At 38.6% G+C, this 27,092-nt stretch overlaps 1 protein-coding gene and 1 long non-coding RNA gene across 7 annotated transcripts in view; one reads left to right on the top strand and one right to left on the bottom strand.

Moving 5' to 3' along the window:
- The window catches only part of LOC125343577, a 6,376-nt gene extending 4,109 nt beyond the window's left edge, over positions 1 to 2,267 (top strand). The window contains exon 3 of the long non-coding RNA XR_007209352.1: positions 2,253 to 2,267. This is a non-coding gene — a long non-coding RNA (uncharacterized LOC125343577). The remainder of the gene's footprint in view (positions 1 to 2,252) is intronic.
- Positions 1 to 27,092, bottom strand: part of Phka1 (phosphorylase kinase regulatory subunit alpha 1) — a 116,255-nt gene that overhangs the window by 14,032 nt on the left and 75,131 nt on the right. Inside the window, exons 19-29 of one of the 6 annotated variants that reach the window (XM_048336066.1) lie at positions 24,816 to 24,992; positions 23,310 to 23,401; positions 22,684 to 22,823; positions 13,908 to 14,064; positions 12,663 to 12,742; positions 9,297 to 9,375; positions 9,025 to 9,154; positions 5,505 to 5,606; positions 3,778 to 3,893; positions 2,743 to 2,781; positions 946 to 996 (exon numbers count right to left, since the gene is read on the bottom strand). In XM_048336066.1, coding sequence (XP_048192023.1) covers positions 946 to 996; positions 2,743 to 2,781; positions 3,778 to 3,893; positions 5,505 to 5,606; positions 9,025 to 9,154; positions 9,297 to 9,375; positions 12,663 to 12,742; positions 13,908 to 14,064; positions 22,684 to 22,823; positions 23,310 to 23,401; positions 24,816 to 24,992 — 1,163 coding nt within the window. The remainder of the gene's footprint in view (positions 1 to 945; positions 997 to 2,742; positions 2,782 to 3,777; positions 3,894 to 5,504; positions 5,607 to 9,024; positions 9,155 to 9,296; positions 9,376 to 12,662; positions 12,743 to 13,907; positions 14,065 to 22,683; positions 22,824 to 23,309; positions 23,402 to 24,815; positions 24,993 to 27,092) is intronic. The other 5 variants (XM_048336068.1, XM_048336067.1, XM_048336070.1 and 2 more) reach the window with 5 other exon arrangements.

Here is a 27,092-nt window from a genome sequence, read left to right as displayed (position 1 = left end):
TAGCAAAAAGAAGTCAGGGACAGGGCCCAGGCCTAGAGTTCAAGCCCCAGGACCAAAAACAACAACAACAAAACCTAAACTAAACTAAAAGCAAACAGGCAGTCCTGGTGTGGGTGTAATCCTAGTTACCAAGATGTTGAGATCTGAGGATTACATTTTGAAGTAAGTCCAGGCAGGAAAGTCCATGAGTCTTATTTCCAAGTAACCACCAAATAGATGAAGGCGGAGCTGTGGCTCAAGTGGTACAGTGACAGCCTTGAGTGAAAAAGCTAAGGGATAGTGTCCTGGCCCTGAGTTCAAGCTCCACCACCAGCACAAAAACAACAAAAACCCAACAAGGCAAAGGCCAGAGATGGTGGTTTATGCCTGTAATTCTATCTACTTGTGCAGTACAGATAGGAAGATCACAGTTCATATCCAGGCAAAAAAATAGTGATACTCTGTCTTAAAGAACAAGTTGGCATGGTAGTCCATGCCTGAAATCCTGGCCATGTTAGAGGCAGAAGTTGGAAAATCTGGGTGTGAGGCTGACTCCCAGGAAAAGTACCTCTAGAAAGCACAAGGCTCTGAGTTCAAGCCACAGTGCCACAAAAAAAGAGCATTGTATGTAAGTTCCCAGGTGATACTGAGGCTGTCTAATACACTGCCTGGTGTTAGTAAGAACGTAATAAATTCTGTTAGTTGAAAGAGTACGTGATTAGCTATATACTTAACAAATAATTAAATTGAATTTTGTTTCTGAAATGGAAACATGGCTGGAATTGAACTCTTTCGAACTATTTTATTGGGAAAGAAGTAGACTTGACCCCACATAAGTTGATTTAAACTTACTTAATTCTTGATTAATTTTGTATTTGTTTTTAGTTAAGCAGCAGACTATAATTTATACAATAGTATATTCAGAGTGCCAATGAACTGAATATAATACAGGTTAGGAGTAATTACCAGAAAAGATGGTGACATCAAATCCACACCCAAAGGATGACCACCATTGGACTGTGAAAAACAAAATTGACAAAACGCAAATTTAAAAGTGATGAGACAGGCAGCTATAACTTATAGCTTAAATACCTTAAGAAGTTATTAGTACAGCTAAAGTACACAATATTTAAATAACTAGACAGCCACATTATCGTTTTTAAAAACCTGAAGAAATGGATTTACTTGAAATGTCATAAAGGGCAAAGTAAGTAAAACTACTGAAAAATGTTTTAGCCCTGACAAGAGGCAGAAAAAGGGCTTTGAATAACACAAAATAGACATAGACATACAGGGATGGAAATTGTACTTAGAAATAAGGAAGTAATGGCAACTCAAGGCTCACAATTCACTAGTGAAGATCTATAGGTATTAGATGTATAGAAAAGAACTAGATAGAATAGCTTGGGAAAACAAGTTTGAATGTTGTATTCATCTAGCTGGGAGCACAGACTTCCAGTTCTAAATCTATACTGAGCCTGAAAGTAAGTAATATGCAACTATGCACAGGGAAAATGTGTAAGCTGATCACTCTAAACCAAACAATTGTTGTTAACCAACAACATTAGTTTAAGTATTCCATACAGAAATCTATTCTTTTGCTTTTCAAATAGGAAAATGTTCAAATTATTGAAATCACCTGGTAAAATGAGTACTTAAAAAAAGTAAGGGCCCTTCTTCCATTCTTGTTCTTGAAGAAATACAAATGTCCAAAGGTATTTTCTGTCTGCAGTCTAAGTTCACTTCAAATTCAACTTTAAGCACTGCTCATTCTCCTCCAAAATGTTTTTTTATTCCATTTTTCAAAGAAAACAAAATCTTCATTTCTCCTTCCCCCCCCCTTCTGTAACTGTAGCTAGCTGAATATATGTTGAAAGCAAGAGATGTTTGAAACTTTTCCTAAGAAGTGTTTCAAGGAGGGACCAATTAGTACATTCTCAACTTGCAGACCTCAAAACCAAGTAATTTCTCAGAGTTTTAAAAGAAATTGATGTTTGTGTTAACTACTTCTTTGTCTATTAGGACAACACATTTATTGTTTGCTGCAGGGGAAAGTAAAGACACTATGGTGTTTGGTGGCTCCCACCAACACCTAGACTGGTTCAGGTGTTTCTCCTTTACAGATCCATAATAACTTTCGTATACATCTCTCATAGCAACAATAAAAGTCTACTTTGAGGAAAGAACCAAAGGATAGATTCTGCTTTCTTTACTTGTACAGTGCTGGGATCAAATTCAGGGCCTTGCTCATGTGAGACCTGACCTGAAAATAGATTTGTGTGTGTGTGTGTATGTGTGTGTGTGTGTGTGTGTGTGTGTGTGTGTGTGTGTGTTTTAAATTAAGCCCTCACCTAATCTAGGGTCCTCTGTAGTATTTTACTTTCATTGATGGTATTGGGGTTTGAACTCAAGAGTTTTGTGTTTGTTAGGTGGGTGTTCTGCCAGTGAGCCATGCCCCTAGCCACCAGTACTTACTGTTAGAAGTTGGAAGTCTAGTTTAATAAAGAAAATCAAATCAAAATTGTACACCAGTCCCAATAAGAACTCAAAGTATCAAATTTTTGGCATCAAATATCAGTTACTTTTTCCATAAAATCAGCAAAATTGTTTAGTCCAAAAAAAGGAAAGGTGCATACAAATTATTGTTACAAAGGAAATTCAAACAAGTGACTACAAGGCTTGGTATTACTTTAAAAATATCTATGAGTTCATGCATATCATATAAAAGTTAAAGCAAGTTTAAGGAAGCCTGGTTTGTTTCACCTGACTCTCGGTTGAAATAGACAGTCTACGAAATTCCACCTGCAAAATAAATGGCTTCAATTATGCTCAGGATATGAAGGAAAAGAAATTACACCAAGAAAATCTGATTCCATAAGAATGTTCCTCAATGATCACAAGAGCCCAATAGCTATACCTTTATGAACACATAAGATGATGCTAAGTGAAATGAACTCCATGTTATGGAAACGATTGTTATATCACAGTTGTAACTACTTCCAACGTGCCATGTGTAACTGTAGCTTCAATTAATGATGATCGTCTTGTATCACCCTCCCGTGGTTGTACCTACACTATCTCTGTATCTTATCTGAGTATATTGGAAACCGTGTATACGGGTGTTAGAACTAGGAAATTGAAAGGGAATACCAAAATTGAGAGACACAGGGTAAAAAAAGAGAAACAACTACAAAAGCAATACTTGCAAAACTGTTTGGTGTAAATGAACTGAACAACTCATGGGGGGAGGGGAAGGGAAAGGGGGAGGGGGGAGGGGGAATGAGGGACGAGGTAACAAACAGTACAAGAAATGTATCCAATGCCTAAGGTATGAAACTCTAACCTCCCTGTAATTCAGTGTGATAATAAAATAAAATTAAAAAAAACAACACCTGCTTTTTGAATTGTGATCCTTTAAAGAACAAAATACAAATTTGAGACCATTATAATTCCATACTGGGTATTATGCTTTAGAAGATGCACTTATATTCTTTAAAATAAAAGATAACATAAAAAAGAATGTTCCTCAATATAATCTATGATCATATCCAAGTTAAGCTACTAGGTAGACTCACCTGTTTGTTTGTTGTTGTTTTTTTGCCAGTCCTGGGACTTGAACTCATGGCCTGGGCACTGTCACTGAGCTTTTATTTGTTCGAAGTTAGCACTCTACCACTTGAGCCACAGCACCAACTTTTGGTTTTTTCCATTTATGTGGTACCAAGGAATTAAACACAAGGCTTCATGCATGCTAGGAAAGCATTCTACCACTAGGACATATTCCCAGCCCAGACTCACCTGTTTTATCTCAGTTTTTAACTGTGTGATGCCAGCTCGTTCTGTTTTTGTTGCTCCAACAGCACCCACCTCATGGATAGAAATAGCAGGACTGATATTTGAATCAGTGGGACGAACTATATAATATGATAGATTAAGGGAAATACAAGGGCATGAATAGGTTTCTTTTTTATCCCACTATGGAAAAAGTACTTAAACATATGCTCTTCTTTTATTTATTTATTTTTGTGCTAGTAGTGCTGGGGCTTGAACTCAGGACCTGGGCACTGCCCTTTTGCTTTTTCACTAAAGGTTAGAGTTCAACCACTTGAGACCCAGCTATACTTAGGCTTTTTTGCTGATTAATTGGAGATCGGACCCCAGACTTTTCTGCCTGGGCTGGCTTTATACAATGCTACTGAGATATCTGCATCCTAAGTAGCTAGGATTACAGGAGTAAGCCAGGGGCACCTGACCCTTCTTTTATTTTTAAATTAATTTAAAAAACAACAACTAGGGGCTGGGAATATGGCCTAGTGGCAAGAGTGCTTGCCTCCTACACATGAAGCTCTCGATTCGATTCCCCAGCACCACATATATGGAAAACGGACAGAAGGGGCGCTGTGGCTCAGGTGACAGAGTGCTAGCCTTGAGCGGGAAGAAGCCAGGGATAGTGCTCAGGCCCTGAGTCCAAGGCCCAGGACTGCCCCCCCCCCCCAAAAAAAAAAAACAACTAGCAACAGCAGGAGCATGTAGGAGGTTGATAGGAGAATCTTAGGCCACACCACAAGTCCACTGAATCAAAATCTACATTTTTGCAAAATACCTGGACCAGAGGAATGCTGCTTCCTTTCTTTTCCTGATGTAAGGGCTATTTATCTGCCCACCAGTTCTTATCTTAAGCTTAAGAGTTATGCATGATAGATTACTCCTTTTCATTTTCTCTTCTGCTTTCAGTACACAACACCAAATGAGGCTGCCAAAACCCAAAGTGCAATCTGAATTAATCAGTGCACACCGCATACATATATTGAAATATTATTCTGAACCTTACTAATATGTATGTAATACATTTACATAAAGATGTATAAGGAATACAGGCAATGGAACTCATACCAGTAATCCTACTCTGGAGGTTGAAATGTCAGGATTGCAGTTCAAAGCCAGCTCTGGGCAGGAAAGTCCATGAGACTCTTATCTCCAAGTAATCACCAAAAAATGCTGGAAGTGGAGCTGTGGCTCAAGGAGTAGTGTGCTAGCCTTGGGCACAAAAGCTCAGGGACAGCACCTAGGCCCTGAACTCAAGCTCTAGGATTGGCACAAAAGATGTATAAAGAGTATGTGGAAGATTAGTTTGTGGTGAACTCTTGGATGTAATACGATTTATGGTTGAAAGGATACAGCAAGTGTACACTTCTACACTCAAACATAAACACTCAAAATATTTGAATTATATTGTACTATTTCCAGTTAAACTAAATACAATAGTTTGACCTTGAGATATATAAGGGAACAAACAAAATAGAAATGAAACCAGAACTATCAGTCTACCTGATTTATCATTTAAGGAAAAAAAGAAGACACACATTTTGGTTTTCAAATAATGTTCTAGAAGACAGTTCTGCTTTTGTTGTATTCATTTGAGTTATATTTATTTAGGGGCGTAAAATTCCTCTGATTTAAAATTTTAAGTAAGTAAGCCTTAAAACTAAAGCCTCTGAACTAGAAATGCAGTTATTCAATCTTACCACTTCGTTCTACTCCAAACTCCTTGCCACTAAGAATATGATGCAGGAGGTTCTTCATGGCCGAAGGACTGAGATTCATCAGGCCTTCTGTGGCTTCTTCAGCTGGTGGACAAACATAGAGAAGTAATTCAAATTGGCCTGCCATATATTCCCTATTTTTCTCTACTCTTTCCCTCCCTCCCTCCTCTACTGCCTGCTTGCCTGTTTGTCTGTTTGCCTGCCTGCCTGCCTCCATACCTTTCCTCCTTTCCTCCCTTCCTCCCTCCCTCTCTTCCACCTTTCCTTCCCCTCTCCCTGCCTCCCCTCCCTCCTTCCTTTTCTGTCCAGGGGATTGGGCCTTGTGTATGCTAAGCATATGTGTTACAAATGAGTCAAACCACCTGCATCTATTTCCTTTCTGGTTTGGAATTTTTGAGACACTTGATTAGAAGAAGAGATTTACAAAATAAATTTCTAATCCTATACACTTAGCTATCCACATTTCAGTAGATCTGTCATAATTTAAGGATCAAGTACCCAACTTTGGGATACCTAGGGCATAGAGTTCTTCGTTCACTTCCATACCAATAGAGGAAGAATGAAGAGAGCAATGGCACTGGAAGCCATTCAGAAAGGCAATGAATGTGTGCATCAACTCAGAAAGGCAACAAATGTGTGCATGCAGATAGATTAAAATAATTAAAACTTCTCAGTCTAAGGGGAGTAGTTGTGGTTCAGTGGTAGAGCACTTGTCTAGCATGCACAAAGCCCTGGGTTCTTGTCCCAGAATTAAAAAAGAAAAACTTCCTAGTTTAGAACTATAGATACTTAAAAGAAAACAGATATAAATCCATGAAATTATAAAAATATCGAGAGGCTAACTTAAATTTGTTTATCAGCATAAGATGCTTCAGAGTTTATTATGTGTAGGTCACCATTTAAGTGATGTTACTATAAATTGGTATGACATGGTACTTGACTTTCAGAGGCTAGCCATTTATTTGGGAGAAACACAACATGTAAACAAGATAAACAATAAGAGACTGTACATACTACGTGACAAATAAAATCTATTGTGGCAGAAAGCAAGTGCTTTGGAAGCCAAAGGAGACATTGCTGTAGGGATTCATAAAATGAGTGAGTAATGTTGAAATGGTAGGTTGAGTCTTGACTATACAGAGCCTTGAATATCAAATGAGGGTATCCTGACTATCCTATAAGAGGTAAACAATAATGGTTTTGATGAAACCACAAGGGGGGGGCTGGGAATGTGGCTTAGTGGTAGAGTGCTTGCCTAGCATGCATGAAGCCATGGGTTCAATTCCTCAACACCATATAAACAGAAAAAGCCGGAAGTGAGCTCTGTGGCTCAAGAGGTAAAGTGCTAGGCAAAAAGAAGCCAGGGGCAGTGCTCAGGCCCTGAGTTCAAGCTCCAGGACTGGCAAAATAAATAAATAAAAATAATAAAACAACAACAACAAAAAACCACAAAGGGAAAATCTGTTACAGGCAAAGGAAAGTGAATAATGTTCAAGAGTTCATTATTTGTTCAAGTTTGTTTGTTTGGGGCCATACTGGGGTTTGAACTCATGGCCTCCCAATTGCTAGGCTAGAAAGATACCATAAAGCCATGCCTCTAGCCCCGGTCAAGCCCCAGTATTGGTGCACATGTACAAGAATACACACACAACAGTACTGGCTCTCCAGTATAAATTTAAGAAAATATATAAGAAGTTAACTGCTTCCATAAGTATACTGGAACATTGGTATTTTGAAATGGCATGGAAAAAATATCTGAGCCATCTGTACAATAAGGTTGATTTTACATTGGGTGCCTGTGGTCATGCCTATAATCTTTAGGAGGCTGAGATCTAGAAGACTGAGGTTTGAAGCCAGCCTAGGCAGGAAAGTCTGAGACTCCAATTAACCAGCAAAATGCCTGGCTGGAGGATGTGTGGTTCAAGTGATAAAGCACCAGCCTATCAAGTGCAGAACACTGAGTTCAAACTACAGTATTGGGGAAAAAAGCTGTTGTTAAATTAATGAGAAAACCTATAATAAACAGGCTTTTGATTTCCTAAACAAGGTTTAATTAATTAAACCAAAGTAGTAACACATGGGCCTTTAAATAAGCTCTTCTGGTCTTAGAAACATATCTAAATGTAAAGCAAAAAACAGTATCTGACATATAATGGGTAAAAATAATTGTTCGCTTTCTTTTTGAAAGATTATATTATCTCATATGTTTGGTTTAGGATTGAATAAAGCAAATAAATTTCCTACCAGCTCAGTTGAAATCATTTTGGGATAAAAATAAATGGGTGCTAGTGGCTCCGGCCTATAATCCCAGCTTTTAGAGAGGCTGAAATCTAAGGATTGCCAGTCAGAAAAGACTAGGAGATTCTATCTCCAATTAACTAGCAAATAGCCAGAAAGTGCTGGGCACCAGTGGCTCATGTCTATAATCCTAGCTACTCAGGAGGCTAAGATCTGAGGATCGCAGTTCAAGGCCAGCCCGGGCAGGAAAGTCTCTGAGACTTTTATCTCCAAATTAATCACATAAAAAGTCAGAAGTGGCATCGTAGCTCACGTGGCAGAGTGCTAGCCTGGAGCAAAAAGGAGCCTAGGAACAGTGCCCAGGCCCAGACTTCAAGCTCCAGAACTGGCAAAAAAAAAAAAAAAAATGCCAGAAAGTGGTACTGTGCCTCAAGTGGCAAAGAGCCAAGCTTGAATGGAAAAAAAATCCAAAGGTGAGGTTCTGAGTTCGGGGGGGGGGGGGGGCGGGGAATGCTTCTTGAGAGCTGGGCATGATGGTACACATCTATAGCCCTAACCCCAGCACTTGGGAGGTAAATGCAGGAGAATCTTGTGTTGGACGCAAACCTGGGCTACCTACAAAGGCATTGTTTCAAAAAAAATTTTAGGACGAAATTTAACTGAAACATTTCTAACCTTGATTGTATTTTCATGATCCACCCTTAGTTTTATTGTTTTGCTGTTCTTGTTGGAATCAGCAAATGCCAGTGGAAAAGAGTCATATCTTCGCATCCCTCCTCATAATTCTGCTCTGCAACTTCCACAAGTCCCAACTATTTTTCCAACTGAAATTTCCATCTTGCTAAATATATCTACAGTTGATTTCAAATAATCTTGTTAGATGTTAATAAAAGTATTGTTTACTTCTAACAGATCACATTGCTGAGTAGACAGAACACTGACACTATGAACCTTGAATCAGAAGCTTCTCTGTGTCAGAATCCTAGAGCCCTGTAAGAATTAGGAGGAATGAAGTTAGCAAAGCAGTGTTAGTAACAATAATGTGGAGCAGGGAGCCCCCAAGAGGTAGCATTTTGAAATTCTAGAGACTAAATATACAAATGCGTCAAGTATAAATAGTGAGTGAACAATATAGAACAAGAGTACCTTACACTGCTTCAGAGCCATGGGAAAAATGTTGTAGCTTTCTTTTCCTCTTGATCCCAAACTCACTGATGTATATTAAAAGTGAATTCTGACTAAAAACAGTTACTGAATGGAATACCTGAGCATCGAAGGGACTGGGCCAGTTCTGTTGCCATAACTTGTATGATCAGACCAATTCGAAGTCGAAACATTTCAGCAAACAGGCCAGGCTGTGTTCGCATATACATGGCTAGATACACCATTATTTCCTGTGCACAGAACAGAAAGACTATAAAGAATTATAGCACAGACTTCACAATGCCTACTGTATTGTCTTTGCAAATTGACAGATCAATTAAAATCAAACCTTAAAATATTGATGTCTAGATTTGGCTTCATAATGCTGCTTACCTGTGTGAGGATTGAAATGCTCATGTCCCCTTCACTGGCTTCATCTATCAGCTGAGTGAGAGCTTCATAGGGCAGAGGTCTGAGGAAGAAGACAGAAAATAATGACAAAATTCTACAACCACTTAAAACTAAATATATTAAAGTCTAAGTCACTGCCTTCAATACAACATCATTACCAGTACCTTTCTAGTTCTTTCAGTGTACAAGGCTCATACATCACCTCCACAAACACCCTGGACCATAGCAACTCAGTGAAACTCTGCTCTATTCTCTTTGTACCTATATGGTGTTCCTCCTTCAAATTTTTACTTAATGTTCACTCCATGATGTCTGTCCAGAATAACTTTTCATGGTTCATACATAACATTTGTCAGGTAATTACTATGTCTACAAATAAATAAATAGGTTTTAAGCTGAGACTTAGAAATCATTCATTACTTTGCAGTTACATCTTAGAGTTCTATTGATTGACCATAGTTTTATCTCTCTTTCTCTCATCTTTCAATCACACACATGTATGCACACATACACATAGGTATTCATACATTCTTCAGCACCTGTGACTCTTTCATCGACTCGAAGTATTTTAGGGGCACGATCATACCATCTTCCTTTGTATTGCTCACAGTGCCAGAGAAATCAATCTGATTTAAAATAAAATGTCTCTTTAAGCCAGGAACTGGCGGCTCATGCCTGTTATCCTAGCTACTCAGGAGGCTGAGATCTGAAGAATGCGATTCAAAATCAGTCTGGGCAGGAAAGTCTGCAAGACTCTCATCTCCAATACACTACTCAAAAAAAGCCAGAAGTGGTGCTGTGGCTCAAGTGGTAGAGTGCTAGCCTTGAACACAAAGAGGCTCAGGGACAGCACTCAGGTCCTGAGTTCAAGCCCCCGGACTGGCAAAAAAAAAAGTGTCTCTTAGTCAGGAGTAAGGGTTGTAAGTTGAATTGTGTCTCTCTAAAATTAATATATTTAAATCCCATCCATAAAATAACATTATATGAAGGTACAGAAATTAGAGGCAATTTAAAGTGAAGTCATGCTGGATGCTGGTGGTTCATCCTAGCTACTCAGGAGGCTAAGATCTGAGGACCGTGATTCAAAGCCAGCTCTGGCAGGAAAATCCTTGAGACTCCTATCTTCAATAAACTAGACAGAAAAAGCCAGTAGTGGTGTTGTGGCGCAAATGGTACAGTGCCAGCCTTGAGCACAAAGAGGCTCAGGGACAGTGCCCAGGCCTTCAGTTCAAGCCCCAGTACTGGCAAAATGAAGTCATTAGGATAAGTCCTAAGCCAATATGGCACAGAGGCATGCACAGAGGGGAGAGAAGTGGGACACAAAGAGAGAAAGCAGCCAAATACAACCCAAAAGGAGAGGCCTGGAACAAGTCCTTTGTACCCTTGCTGACACCAAGTTTTGAACTTCCAGCCATCAGAATCATTACAGAATAAATTTCTGTCCTTTAAACCACACAATCTGTGGTATTTTATCATGACAGCCCAAGTTAACTAACACACAGGTTAGGACTACTTTCCTAAAGTGTGACTGAGACTTGACACATGACAGTGAAGACAGATGGTCCTATTATACATCTCTCCAATCAATTCCCGAGTTTGCATTGGATCTTAGATGCAGGAGAAATTACCAACATAAACCAGGAAGGAGGTGGTATACAGATATTAACAAAGTATTCCATGACTTCTCTAATTTATTCCCAAGTAAGCTTTGTATCTAGAGCCTATTTTATTTATAAAATAAACTTTGCACTAGTTAGATATAAAATGTAAACATGCATGAAAACATGCACGTTCAAACTGACTAAAGTATGGTATACACGGGGGTGGATTCCAATAGTGTAACTCCTTTGAACAATTAACTGTTGGTTTAACAGAATGAATACCAGGAAGCTAAGATATATCTTGTCTGAAAGGGTGGGGTTTAAAGGGAAAAGGTGCAGATATATGGAAAGAGGAAAATACAATCATAATGCTCATTGTGCATATGTGAAAATGGAACCAGATAACTTGAGGGGATAAGTGGGGTTGGGAGATATGGTGAGAGTAGGTAAGAATGATAGAAAGGGGTGAAATGATAAAGATGCATTATACTCGTAAACTGACATGTTGAACTGAAATACCTTTGTTTAAGTAGTTGAAGGTAATAGTAATAAAAAATTTCATTAATCAAGCGTGATGGCACATGCCTTAATCCCAGCACCCAGGAAACTAAGTTAGGAGAATTCTAAGTTTTAGGCCAGCCTGGGCTACAGTAAGATTTTATCTCAAAAATTAAAAATAAATAAATGTCAGGGCATTAGTGGTTGACACCTGTAATCCTAGCTACTCAGGAGGCTATGATCTAGAAAGCACAGGCAAGGAAGTATATGAGACTCTTCTCTCTAATGGCTAATTGTAGAAAAAAAGAACACTAGACTTGAGCACAAAAGGTCAGGGACAGCATCCAGGCCCTGAGTTCAAGCCACAAGATAGGCACAAACAAACAAGCATGTTACTATGCTGTCTACTGAAGTAGAACTGGTAGACAGGGAACTCCCATGTCTAAACTACTTCTTGAGACTGGGGATGGGGTACAAGTGGTAGGGCCTAACAAGCCCAAGACCCCAAGTTCAAATCCCAGTATCACTGAAAAAAATAAAACACATAGCTTTAAAAATAAATAAATAAATATCTCCCTTGAAAAATATACATTTTCTGATCACTATATTCCTGAAGTTAAAATCCTCTAAAATATTTCTTGGAAATATAAACTCCTTGCAGATTTAAGTATTGGCACTAGTATGGAATGAAATAAACAGATTTGGTATAGATGAATTTTATTCACAAGGCTAATGGCAAAAAGGCTTCTGTTTAAGAATCATATTTTCCATCTTAACGTATAACTCCACTCCCTCCACTTCCTAGCTGGAGGTCTGGACTGCTAGGGCACAGGTGATGGTCTGAAGCTATGGCAAAATTGTGCAAGTGGCAATCTGATTATAGTATTCTTGTAGGGATATCCCCTCACTCTGCTCTTCGAGCATCTATCTTTTCCCTTTCCAGCCTGGCACCTTCTTCCTTCTCCTTTTTCAGAATATGGTTGAATTTTTTGTGGGTGCTAAATAACCAGTACCCTGTATTTTCTTATGTTGTTTCCTTTCCTTTTCTTTCTTTTTTTTGAGTGGGAAATTTAGAAAAGCTAAGCAAAACAAGGTTTAACTGTAACTTCCGGTGAGCTTTTCATTTACTCATAACCTGTCCCCATCACCATTCTTGCTGGGTGTCTCTCATGGGTTTCTGTGTGCATGTCACTCAGCAACACACTAGGGCATGGCAACTGTGGCAAGGATCCCAAGCAAATACACTCACGCAGAGATGGTCTTCTCCCGAGGCTCTGGAGGGAGTCCCACTGTCAAATGTTTCTGGTAGGAGAGAAGGTCTGTGCAGGCCTAGGAAGAGACAGCATAGCATTATCCTTGCCATAAACCACCAGCTTTCCACACACTGCTCTCAGCCTAGAAACTTTTCCATCTTCACCTAAAAGCACAGTGAACTCACTTCCTCCTCTTTAATGTTCAGAAAATAAGAATTTCCAGGAAGGAACAAGGAGTTCTTTTCATCTTTGAGGAGGAAGAATCGTTCAGCCCATTGTACAGTCTTAAGACACAGAAATCTCTGGGTGCTGGTGGTTCATGCCTGTAATCTTAGCTACTCAGGAGGCTGAGATCTGAGAATCACAGTTTGAAGTCAGCCCAGAAAGGGCAGTCTATGAGACTCTGATCTTCAATTAACCAGCAAAAAGCCAGAAGTGGAGCTGTGGCTCAAGTGGTAGAGTGCTAGCCCTGAGCAGAAAAGCTCAGTTACAATACTCAAGCCAGCCTTGAGCCTAAGCCCCAGGACTGGCATAAAAGAAAAGATTTAGCATTTTGTTTTGTTTTGCCGGTCCTGGGGCTTGGACTCAGGGCCTGAGCACTCTCCCTGGCTTCTTTTTGCTCAAGGCTAGCACTCTGCCAACTTGAGGCACAGCGCCACTTCTGGCCTTTTCTATATATGTAGTGCTCAGGAAATGAACCCAAGGCTTCATGTATGTGAGGCACTCTTGCCACTAGACCATATTCCCAGCCCAAAAGAAAAGATTTAGAACTCTACACTGAGACAGGAAGATCAATAGTTTGAGGCTAGCATGGGTTACATGAGACTCTGTCTCAAAAAAAATTAGAGTTCTCGGGGTTTATAGAACCTTTGAAGTCTACAATCCTTATGCTTTGTTAATGTATATTTATCACTCACAAATAGCTGAATAGTAGAAACTTTATGTGTGACAGACAGCACCTGAAATGATTGGAGATTGTGGTTGCCTTAAAAACTATGGAGATCAACTTTTTTCCTTCCTGCAGAGATAGAGGTTGAACACATGCTAGGCAAGTGTTCTACCATTGAGGTATAACCCCATCCATGAAACTAACTTTTTTTAAATTCTTTTTTTTCTTATTTATTGCCAAAGTGATGAATAGAGAGGTTACAGTTTCATATGTTAGGCATTGGATACATTTCTTGTACTATTTGTTTTTAAAAATCACCCCATATACAAAATTCAAGAAAAATTAATAGTACCTCATCAAGGGCTTCCACCTTCTTCCTTAAGATCCCAGAAATGTACCGGATCAAGCCCCAATGACGAATCTCCCCAACCTTGCCATATAATTCAGTGAGAAGTCCTCTGACTGTGGCACCCCCTTCCTCATATATTTCAGTGTCCCAGTCAGGTCCTCTGCAATTTGAAACATGGGACTACATTAATTGTAAGTGAAGCCTACAACAACTATCTTTTCTTTTTTTCAGTGTTAGAATGGATGTATTTGTTGTTTTTGGTGTTCGGTTTTTTTTGGTGGCATTGGGGTTTGAACTTGGAGCCTTACACTTCCTAGGTAAGAATCTACCACTTAAGTCAAACACATTAACTGTTTTTTTTTTCCTTTTCCTTTATTGAGATTAAGTAACTACATAAATTTCACAGTACACATTTTAACCTTCCCAATGATGGGTATCGTCATTCTAATCTACAAAGCTTATGAACTCTATGAACATTGACAATAAAACAATTTCTTCCAGATTGGGAGATATGTACATTTCTTTCCTATTGCTTAGTATCTTCTGTTCCCTCTCTTTCTCTCATTTCTTCCCTCTCATCACCACCTTTGAGTTGCTTAGTTTGCTTTCATCAATATCCATTGCCCCTCTACTGTATTTTTTCACCTGCTTTCTACTATTCTGTACTCTCCTCCAGCTTCCCTCAGATGTGCATATGTGTACACCATATGTGAGGTAAAGAATATAGTCTTCTAAAAACTATAAAACAAATTAAGAAGAGATCCTTTGTTTTCTTATCTTTGGAGTTATTTTCAGTCTTTATATTCCTTTATGTGCATATGAAGAGGTGCTTGGGTCTTACTATTTGGTGCTTTTCTACCAAAACTGTCCTTTTTTGGTCTCACTGTATTAGTATCTTGAGTCCTGTTTACTTTGTCATATCTCGTTGCATTTTAACTCTAACACCCACATATCAGGGAGATCATGCACCATTTGTCTGTCTGATCTTAGCTTATCTCACTCAACATGATTTGTTCTAGTCCTGTCCATTTCCCTGCGAATGCCATTATTTTATCCTTTCTAATGGCTAACATTGACTGTTTTTGCTAGGCCTCCCTTTGCAGGAAACTAATGTTAAGGGTTCTTAGTAGAACCCTTGTAAAACTATAGTTAACAGTCAACCTTATTAGCCAATATCTAGACAAGAGTTTCTTAGTTTAAATTGAGTTTTGTTAATATGCATTATTTTACCCTCTTCACAGGCTTCAAAATAGCAGAAATTAAAGACCAAGATTTAAAGCTGACAATGTTGGCTCATATCTGTGATCCTAGCTACTCAGGAGACTGAGATCTAGAGGACTGTGATTCAAAGCCAGCTCAGGCAGAAAAGTCTTCTAAAGCCCACCTGCAAAATAATCAGCAAAAACCATGGGTAGAGACTCAAATAGGAAAGTGTCAGCTAAGGAAGGAAGCTAAGAGAGAATCCAGGACCTGAATTGGCAAAACAAAACAAAACAAAGGTTTGATTTGGGGACCTATTGCAGACTAGAAATATAGTACTTTCCTGCATCTCCACGAATCTGAAGCAAAACATTAGATGTACAAATTGATATGGAATATACATTCTTGTTTCTTGTTGTTGTTTTGCCAGTACTCTTGCTTAACTTTTAAAAATCATCTAAAAATGAATCTTTTTAATTTTATTTGGACATAATACACAGCTAGAGAATATATATAAATCAGATGAAAGATTGTCTTTTAGAATCAATAAAACAAGATAACGAATCCGAAGTCTCTAAACTGAAACTAGAAGTAGGTTTTTATAAATGAGGCAGAAATAAATCAATAGCGATATGACACAGAATTTTTTTTTTTTTTTTTTGCCAGTCCTGGGCCTTGGACTCAGGGCCTGAGCACTGTCCCTGGCTTCTTCCCGCTCAAGGCTAGCACTCTGCCACTTGAGCCACAGCGCCGCTTCTGGCCGTTTTCTGTATATGTGGTGCTGGGGAATCGAACCTAGGGCCTCGTGTATCCGAGGCAGGCACTCTTGCCGCTAGGCTATATCCCCAGCCCCATTACACAGAATTTGAACTTAAAAATTGTTTAGCTTTTTTACTCAAGGCTGGTTGGTGTTCCACCATTTGAGCCATGCACTTCCAGAATTTTACTAATTAATTGGAGATAAAAGTCTTTTGGATTTGTCTGCCCAGGCTGGTATCAAACCTCAATCTTTAGATCTCAGCCTTTTGAGTATCTAGAATTACAGACATGCACCACTGATGCCCAACAGAATACACATTTATCTCAGCAGCCAATAGAACTTTCTCCAAAACACATCATAATGTAGGGCAAAAAGCAAGTTTGATTGTATTGGTGGTACTAGGGCTTGAACTTAAACCCTTGTGCCTGTTAGGCAAGTGTTCTACTACTTGAGGGAAGCCTCCACCCTTTTTGCTTTAGTTTTTCTTTATATGGAGTCTCTCTTTTTATCCTCTGGGCCTGGACGTGGAGTTGTGCCTCAAGTGATAGAGTGTTAGCCTTGAGAAAAGATGCTCAAGGACAGTGACCAGGGCCTGAGTCCAAAGTCCAGGACTGGTATTTTATCTTTTCAAAGAAACCAGGAATGGAAAATGTTAAACACTATACACAACAAACCCATAGAAAACATTATTTTGAATAGAGAGAGAGGGAGAGGGAGGAATGGAGGAAGAAAGAGAGAGAGATAGGTAGAAACAGAGAGACTGAGAGAGATATGTGAGGGATCTGAGTGAAAGACATCCAGAATATTTTATACTCTTTACAACTTTCCTCTATTTGAAATTATCAAAATAAAAAATTAAATATGAAAAACTTCTATAAGCCTGGTGCCAGTGGCTCAAAGTCATAATTTTAGCTACTCAGGAGGCTAAGATATGAAGACCATAGTTTGAAGCCAGCCTGGGAAAAATAGTCCAAGAGACATCTCCAATTAACCAGTAAAATGGCCAGACTGGAGGTGTGGCTCAAGTGTGAGCTGAGTGAGAGTTCAAGGCCATAAGTTCAAGCCCTGCTACTGGAAAAAAAAGACTATGAACTTTGAACTTTTCCTCTGCTTAAAAGAAACACATTTAAGTATTATAAATAGGAAAGATACGTGGTAAGATGTGCACATTAAAAAAGGTCAATGTGGTTTGCAGTTATTTCTTTTTGTTTGTTGTTTTAGTTTTGTGCACCCTTTGTCTTGTATAGTAGTTTATCTGATCTGTGGAGGAGAAAGGGAATCACAGAAAAAGCAGGACAAAAGATGAACTAATTCAACAATGATACTCACTAGACACTATGTTGGAAATGAAAGTTACAAGTTGGGGGGAAGGAGTGGGGAGAGGGAAGGGGAAGAAAATGAGGGAAGGGGGAGAAAATGAGGGAAGGGGTAATAGTGTTAAAAAGACTCATTACCTTATGTATGTAATGGCAACCCCTCTGCTCATCACCTTTATAACATTTTTTTTCAAAAAAGGTCAATGTGTAGAATTTAAAGACCAGGATTTGGCAATCCCTAATGAAATAACTGATCTAAGCAATGACCATGAATGGTTGCTAAAATCAGTAGGACAAAAGTTAATGGGGAATTTATAATATCTAGAACAGGACAAATGCACAATGATTAATTTTAACATGACAAAACAAAGCAACAATAAAAGGCAGGTGGATGAGCTCAGTGGCAGTGTTTTGCCTTGCACATTGCAATGCCCTAGTGTTTAACCTCCAGCAACTCCCCAGCCACCCGGCCGAAAGCAAACCAGCACCAGTTACACATTATGGACCTCCTAATGTATGATATAGGAGGAGTACAGGCCACCACCTGTGAAGTTGTCTTACCTTAAAAAAATTAACCTGGTTCTATCAATGTATAGATATTGACTATTAATTTATAGACAAAACAAAGGAGAGAGAAACTTTTTTTTGACTAGTCCTGGGACTTGAACTCAGGGCCTGGGCACTGCATTGAGCTTTTTTGCTTAAGGCTAGTACTCTTCTACTTGAGCCATAGTTTCATTTGTCTTTTTGATGATTAATTGGAGATAAGACTCACACAGACTTTCCTGCCTGGGCTGGCTTCCAGCTGAGATCCTCAGCTATCAGCCTCTTGAGTAGCTGGGATTACAGCCTTGAGCCTGAAGAGAGAAACTCTACAGAACCGGAAAGAGAAACATTTTAAAATGACCTCATTAGGATGTAATCAGCAAAATATAGAATGTGAACTCTACTGGATAAACAATTCAGTTTATCAATGAATAGCCAAGAAAACAAAGAGACAAGATAGGTAGTGAAAACATTTAGGACATATTTTAATCACCAAATGTAATCATTGTATCCTGAATTAAACAAATCAAAAATACATTATGAGATGGTCTGAAAATTTTGTACTTTAACTGGCATTTAATGATATTAAGTGATCACTTTTAATTTTTAATATGGTAATGGAATTGTGGTTTTGTAGCCATATATATACTTTTTTATGGTACTAGGATTGAAGTGAGGGCCTTCTGCATGCTGGGCCAACATTTTATCACTTGTGCCACCCTCCTAGTCCATAGTTCTACATGTCCTTGAGGCTTAACTGTTTAAGTCTAAGTCTCTCTTGTTCAAATTAGGTAATTTTTAAGAGCATTATCTTCCAGTTCACTGCTCCTGTCTCTGTCTTCTGCATCTTACAGTTTCCTTTTAGTTACTATATTTTTTATTCCTAAAATTTCCATTTTATTTCTAGAATTTCCTTATATTTTCTATCTCTTTGCTACGATTCTATTTTTTCATTTGTTTCCATGGTAATCATAACTGCCTGTCATTTTAGAATTTTTCTATTAGTTCCTCTAAAAGTCTTTTTACATAATTCTAACATCGGTGTTATCTTTTTCTGCTTATGAGAAATGTTTTTAAAATATTTTATTATCTTTAAGTAGTTGTACAAAGGAGTTGCCATTCAACAAAGCACAAATACAATACATCTTGATCAATGTCACCTCTTTGATCATTCTCACCCACTCCTTCATTTTTCTTAAATTTTATAGGATATATGTTGAATTTTTTGCCAGTCCTGGTGCTTGAACTCGGGGTCTGGGCACTGTTCCTGAACTTCATTTGTTCAAGGCTAGCACTCTATCACTTAAGCCACAGTGCCACTTTGGGCTTTTTCTGTTTATGTGGTACTGAAAAATTGAACACAGGGTTTCATGCACACTAAGCCACATTCCCAGCCCTACATATTGAATTTTTGTTTTGTTTTGTTTTTTTGCCAGTCCTGGAGCTTGGACTCAGGGCCTGAGCACTGTCCCTGGCTTCTTTTTTTTTTTTTTTTTTGCTCAAGGCTAGCACTCTGCCACTTGAGCACAGCACTACTTCTGGCTGTTTTCTGTATATGTGGTGCTGGGGAATTGAACCCAGGGCTTCATGTACACGAGGCAAGCACTCTTGCCACTAGGCCATACCCCCAGCCCTATATTGAATTTTTGAATGCATTTCTTCACTTCTTTTTCTACCCCATTTCCCTTAACCCCACTACATCCATTTCAAGTACCCATTTCCTGTTTATTTGTGTGAACCGTGATTTTACTTTCTAAGGAATTACGGTTTGAGTTCTCCTGTAAATCTACCATATTTCAATTAATATGTTTATGTGCACTTGCATACCATCTAAGGTATTTTTATATAAGTATGTATATATACTAATGTACATATATACATGAATGGCATATATATAAACTAATGGCATATATATATATACTAATGATACATATATACACAAATGGTATATATATACTAATGCACACACACATATATATTTGTACATATATATACCAATTCTAGCGTTTGTATTGAGAGAAAGCATGCAACCTTTGACTCTCTGGGCCTGACTTACTTCACCATCATTTGCAAAGAAATGGAAGGACCTAGAATAAATTGCGTTGTTTTATCTTATTGTGACCTCTATTGATAGTTTTGTTCATTTGGGTTAAGATCTTCCTGATACTTTGTATGACAAGTGATTTTCAATGGTATCCCAGACATTAAGGATATTATGTTGTAAGAATCTGTGTTTTAAATATTCTATTTCAGCAGACTATATCTGACACTATAACACCAGGAGAAAGAGGATGCTGCCACATTAATTTCTGGTACGTTTGAGTCCTCATTCACCCTTCACTCATACATGGCAGGATGAGTCCATCATTATTGCTGGACAAGCTTATCGGTAGGATTTCCTTGATACCACCCCAGGGGTGAAGTGAGGAGTACTCTTCATGTCCCCATGTGGCCTCTGCTAACACTGCATTAAGCACTGAGTTGTGGTGAAAGTCCTGGCTTTACTATATTTCCCTGACACTATGTAGTAGAGGGGAGGATGGGTGCCTCATTGCTATTGCATAGAAGTTCAGGTTCCCCAAGTACTCTTCATTAACATTTTAGGAGGGGTTCATTCTGCCCAGAGAGCAGATCTCTACTTGGTTGTCACTGACACATGGGCAGTGAGAAGCTGCCATGTCATGTTGCCTTGTTACAGCTAGGTGGGAGTGATGTCTGGGCTTCCAATTCAGCCCTTATTTATGGGGGTAAAGCCTTAGTTTTATTCTGTGTGTAGTTTGAGTAGCTATTATCTGAAAGTGGTATAACTTACTAGGCTGCCCATTTTCTAATCTTTTCACTAGAAGGAAGTTTTTTTTATCCCCTTGAGGCATTTGTTGTCTGGGCTCATAGGTATCTTCAGCAGAGACTATATGACAGAACAGAGAACTCAGAAACCTCAGCTCTTCCTCAGATTCTCAGATCATTAGCTGATCTTCTCTCTGCATCTCAGTCTTGTTATGATTGTTCTATAAATCTTGTCCTGAATATAAGCAGGAAGATAGGGAAGAAATATATCTGCTTAATCTTGTCCAGAAGGTCTAAGTGTTCATTCTTTTGGTGCCAGTGAGAATCATCACCCCAACATCATCCCTAAATCACAATAAACCCCCAAATCCACTCCTCTTTCCTTGGACACTAATGCTTCTTAGGAGAAACTTGAGAATGTTTCCTATGCTTTCCAGAAAGTCCACACTAAATTCCTCTGTTTATAATATTTGATAAAAGTTTAGAAGTCCATTCATCATCATCATCATCATCATCATCATCATCATCCCACACCATGAAAAAAGGAATAAAACCAACTAGTTTACCTTTGTGCAGATGGGCAGGAAAGAAGAGTTCCGTTTGGACATGTACCAGAGTGCCTAACAGGTTAACAAAACACTTGCTACTTTCCCTTTCCCCATAAGGCTCTATATTCTTCTTTCTTCTGACTTAAGAGTGTATCTGTAACTGGGAGCTGGGAGCTCATGCCTGTAATTCTGTTTACTCAAGCTGATAATTGAGGTTTGAAGCTAGCCAGGACAGAAAAGTTCATGAGATATTATCTTCAATTAATCAGCAAAACAGCTGAACTGAAGGTGTGGCTCAAGTAGGAGACTAGCAGCCGTGGTGACAAACACGAGTGAAAAAGCCAAACAAGAGCATGAGGCCCTAAGTTCAAGCCCTGCTATCAGCATGTGCACATGTGTACACAGATGCACACACACACACACACACACACACACACACACACACAGAATGTATCTATAGGTTTCAGAAAAAATAGAGCTGACTAATAATGCTAATACTGATCATAATACTTACCAATTATTAATCAGCTATGATGTGCCAGACATTGTATTAGAGAATTTATAGATATTTACTAATCCTATGAGCCTGGTATAATCCAAAATTTGTAAATGAGGACATTTGAGGCTTTGAAGTCATACAATTAATATATGGCTAAACTGTATTCAAATCCAGGGTAGTTAAACTCCAAAGCTAAGCTAGGTATGGTAGATCAGGCCTATAATTCTAGCTAGCTATTTGGGAAAGTGAGATCAGGAAGATCCTGGTTTGAGGCTAGTCCATGAACTCCATGAGACCTTTTCTCAACCAATAGCTATCTGTGGTGGTACATGATTGTCATCCCATCCATAGCCAGAAGCATAAAATAGGAAGATTGAAGTCTAGGCAAAGGTCCAGACAAAAAATGAAACCCTATCTCAAAATAACAAGTGCAAAACAAAGTTGGAGATGTGGCTCATTGGCATAACTCCTACAAAGCAAGCACAAAACCTGGAGTTAAAATAGACAAAAGGAAGGAAGGAAGGAAGGAAGGAAGGAAGGGAGGGAGGGAGGGAGGGAGGGAGGGAAGGAGGGAGGGAGGGAGGGAGGAAGGGAGGGAGGGAGGGAGGGAGGGAGGGAGGGAGGGAGGGAGAAATAGAGACACAGCGAGAGAAAAAGAGAAAGTGAGAGAGACAGAATAAATGAGAGAGAGAGAGAGAGAATGCATTCTCCAAAACCATGCTTTATTTTACTATAGTGTACAGATTGGTCTCCTAGAGCCCTATGGTGCCCAGTCTATAGTACTATTGGGATGTAGTAAAAATCTTTAAGAGATGGGGCCTAGTTATGTGATTATGGGTTTGCCCTTGAAGGGAAGTGGTTTCTTTCTCCCTCTTTTTGCATCCTGGCCATGAGGTGAATGGTTTTGCCATGTACTGGTGTCTTGATAAGCTGTCATATCACAGATCCAAAAGCAATAAATAAGAACAACTGATCATGTCAACTTCCCAAACTATGAACCAAAATATTTTTCTCTTAATAGATTATCTCAGGTATTTTTTATAGCATTGGAAAGCTGACTAACACATGCTGCATTTCCGCTCTGTATTAGTATGGAAGTATATCGATAATATCCATCACTTACTTCATAGTATACAGCATGTAGAGGATATCGGCTTGTTCCTGTAAGCTTGAAGTCACCTTCAACTGAGAAACCAGTGCTTGAAAGTCCACCTCACCAGACTGGTCTCTAGGAAGATGTATTTCTACACGAACAGAGGGAACCTTTAGATTGAGAAATGATGAAAAATAATTAAGTCCACAAGTGCTCCACTAAATAATGCCTATGAGTCATATTTCATATTTGTACCTCAGAATCTTTTCTATAAAACTTTCCCAAATGTTGGACATTGAATCTCAGTAATTCATATAATCCAGGATTACAGTTCTGAAAACTCTGCATATAAATACATTCCTATTAGCAAAGAAATGAACTAAGACTTGTTTTATTAAGTAGTTGGACATTTCTATGCTTGTCTATATGTACTGTATATAAAAACACTTAATATAAAAGTAATTGCTTGAGAAAAATACCAAATGTTGACAAAAAGCAAGGCAAAACCAGTGAAACCATGGAATGAACTGAAAACCTGGATAGTGTATTGCCTACCACCAGTTACTAATAAGAACTATAATGGCTAGTTCCATTATTTTCCATAAAGATGATAGGTGAAGAAAAATGCAATAGAAATGTTTCCTGTGAAAGTTTACCTGGTCATCCTGTGGGACCTGAGGTGAATCAAGTAAGTTGAATGATGGCCGAGAAGGCTGAAACAACTTCGTAGGAAGATACATGTGTACATCTGCAATAATTTGGCATTTAAGGGAAAAGTCAGGTCATTAGGAAACTAAAACAAGTGTATGGTTGATATCAATAATCAGGGTATATATTACTCAGTTCTTTATAGAACACTAATGACAAATTTTTCCTTTCTTGACAATATCAAAGAAAAGAAATAAAAATAGTTGATAATATAAAGAATACCCAATTCATCAATAAGCATATTTTGATTTTCTAAAACTGTGCCATAAGCTGAGCATGAAAGAGAATAAATATTAAATTCACCATTATGATCATTATCACAATTGTGGTATCACAGGTACTTTGATAGAATACTACATTAAAACAGAAAGAACTCATTTTGTATTATCTGGAGTTTGCTGAGAGAATCTAGAATATTGATTATGAGTTGATCTTCCCTGAGAAAAGATGACAGAATGATCCTGTATTAAGAATCAAAGAAGGGGCTGAGGGGCTGGGAATATGGCCTAGTGGCAAGAGTGCTTGCCTTCTACACATGAAGCTCTGGATTCGATTCCCCAGCACCACATATATGGAAAATGGCCAGAAGGGGCGCTGTGGTTCAGGTGGCAGAGTGCTAGCCTTGAGCGTGAAGAAGCCAGGGACAGTGCTCAGGCCCTGAGTCCAAGGCCCAGGACTGGCAAAAAAAAAAAAAAAAAAAAAAGAATCAAAGAAGATAAATATGGTTCCTATTCTCTAGAGCTCCTCCTATGTGATGAATATTTTATAATATGATGTGGCTAACTTCAAGATAGTTCTAAGGATTTTTAAAAATTTACAGTCCACTGGTAAAATACTTATCATAACCTCTAAGTAGTGACTCTTGCCATTTTCACCAGTTTACAGATACAGGGAGGTACAGAGTTAAAATAACTGTTTAAGCAAGCTAAGTAGCAGAGCTGGGAATTAAGCTCAAGTTTCCTGATTCACAACCAAGAAATATGATTTAATAAAGTTAATCTTTCTTTATAAGGCCTTTATCCAGGGAGAATACCCAAAGGGTATGCTAAACTTTTCCCAAATATAAATGTTAAACCATTCTTTAGTATTCACATTTAATATCTTTGGTTAGTAATTGGTCAATAAAGTTTTAGGCAGCAAGAGCATGCATCTCAACCATTCTCATCCATCTATATAATGTTAATATCTAGGTCAGCTTGTGTGGTCAAAGAACCCTTCTCTCTCTCCACATGCACCTACCATAATATTATTTTTTTACTTTGATATATTAAAATTATAGTACATTTCTCATTACATAACATGATCCATAACAAGACTGCACCAAAATTGATTTATTTCTCAGATATTTGAGTGTGCAATATGTTGTAGGTATTTTCCAAGATCCTCCTTATGGTGTAATCAATGTCCCACTCCCATCCTGGGCTTCATGTCATCCTGTGCCTGGCATTACTCACTCTGTACGTGCAGCTCCTTGGCCTTGGTCACCAAGGACATTAAGTTGCAGGTTGTTTGCACAGCAGCTCGGAACCGATCTAGCCTTCCCTTCCGTGAGGTAGAATCTAGTTTAGGATGGGGAGCAGTGTGTGCCAAAAGGTGATTTAAATAACGAGCAACTTCATCACCACAGCCAGCTGCAAGGTTAGTGGGGGAGAGGTGAGAGAAAAAAATGAACATTTAGGTTACTTCAAAATCTGCCCCAGCAATTACAATGACTGGCTACTGCACCTATAACACTGCACCAGAACAAGGTTGTTCTGAGATCATTGGGGACATAGCTTGTGATTATTGTATAACCATATAGACTTAAGGCTATGATCATTTACTAGGACCCACTTGTCCTTCAAATTTACTAACATAATGTGAAGGTTACTGCAGTAGTATGAGCTTTTTCTAGAACAGGCAGGACAAGCATCCCACAGTCTGTGTATGTGCCTGTGCATGTGTGAAAAAAGCACTAGTAGGAGGAAGCTTTTGTGAGGAGGGGTTGAAGAAGAGCAAAAATCTTATACCAAACACCGAGCCCAGTCATAAACAGATTCTATAAGCAGCAGCTACATTTACTAAAGAAAATACTATCTTCATATGGAATTGGTAAAGAAAGGACTATTAGTCACACATTTGCATTTTAGTCATCTCATTTATTTGCTCACCACATATTTATTGGTTATTATGAATCAGGCAATTTACTAGGGGCTGAGGTTTCAAAAACATAAATACAGTCCATATTCTCTAGGTCTCCTTCTAGTCCATAAATCTTCTATGATATCATCTCTGAATGCAGGCAAAGGAAACAGAAATATGCTCTAATGCTTAATATTTCAGGCTTCATACTACTATTCAGTGTTTATAGTTGGAAAAGCACACTACTGTAATCAGTGCTGATGCCAGCTTAGTCTGTCATGTAGCATCTGATTTTGGAAGATATTCAGTGATCTTTCCAGTGTCTTTCTGTTCTCTGATGTGACTAAGTAAAACTAGCAGAGCTGTAGTAATGAAACTCATACTTAGTGGCATTCTAGTGACACTGTGTGTGTGCCAATCCTGGGGTTTGAACTCATGGTCTGTCACTGAGTGCATTTGCTCAAGGCTAGTGCTCTACCACTTGAGCCAAAGCTCTGTTTCCAGATTTTTTTGGTGATTAATAGAAGATAAAAGTCTCATGAACTTTCTTGCCTGGGCTGCCTTTGCACCACAATCCTCAGATCTCAGCCTCCTAGGTAGCTAGGATTACAGGTGTGTGCCTGGCTCTAGTGACAGAGATTTTAAACTTGAATACAAGGCTACTTGAGTAGATATCATATGGAGAGAATCTCTCTCTACTTATGGAAGGGTTGGCAAGCAATCAACATGATCATTGTGAAATCACTCATGAATAAACTCAGAGGTAGACTAGTGACTCTGAATGTCCTAGAATTAAATACATATTGTTAAAAAGGTACATGTGAGAAAGTAATGCCATGTGCTGGTGGCTCATGCCTGTAACCCTAGCTACTCAGGAGGCTGAGATCTGAGGATCACATTCAAAGCCAGCCTGGGCAGGAAAGTCCATGAAATTATTATCTCCAACAAACTATTTAAGAACCCAGCAGCAGAGCTGTGGTTCAAGTAGTAGAGGACTAGCCTTGAGCAAAACAGAAGTTGAGAGACAACCCAGGCCCTGAGTTTAAATTCCAGGACCAGCACAAAATTAAGTAATTAATGCAAGAATGGGTTCTTTGGGAAACAACAATTACTTATGGGCTTGCAAACATTCTCAACATATGATCATTTGGTAATTTTCAAAGTATTTTATGCCACGACAGACAAAATGAATGACTATTAATGATAACAGTAAATAGCCTAGTATTTAATGTACTTTTCCAACAAACAAATTTAAACTATTTTATATCTTACAAAAACAAAGTAAATAAAAGGTACTTAGTGAGTAAATGGTGAGTTCAAACAAGGAAACAGTTACTTCAAACTGCTATCATGTTGGTTTATTGTATATGAAATCACTCTTCCTACCCCATAGATGAAAGAAAATTTACTTTTTCTCCATCATATCACTCATTTTTGGGTTTTTTGTGTGTGTATTTTGGCACTTATTAAAATCGGTGTTCTAATATGTAGCTGTGATTGGTGTCACAATCTTCCTGTCTTAGCCTCTTGAGTGCTGGGATTATAGGTATGTTTTACCATTGCCTAGCGCACGTCACTTTTTTTTGTATCAGTACTGGGCCTCCATTCAG

Source organism: Perognathus longimembris, chromosome 28 (genome assembly GCF_023159225.1).
Source record: "Perognathus longimembris pacificus isolate PPM17 chromosome 28, ASM2315922v1, whole genome shotgun sequence".
In the NCBI taxonomy this organism is placed as follows: Eukaryota; Metazoa; Chordata; class Mammalia; order Rodentia; family Heteromyidae; genus Perognathus; species Perognathus longimembris.
The sequence above is the reverse complement of the archived record's forward strand: the minus strand, read 5'-3'. Positions and strand labels throughout refer to the sequence as shown.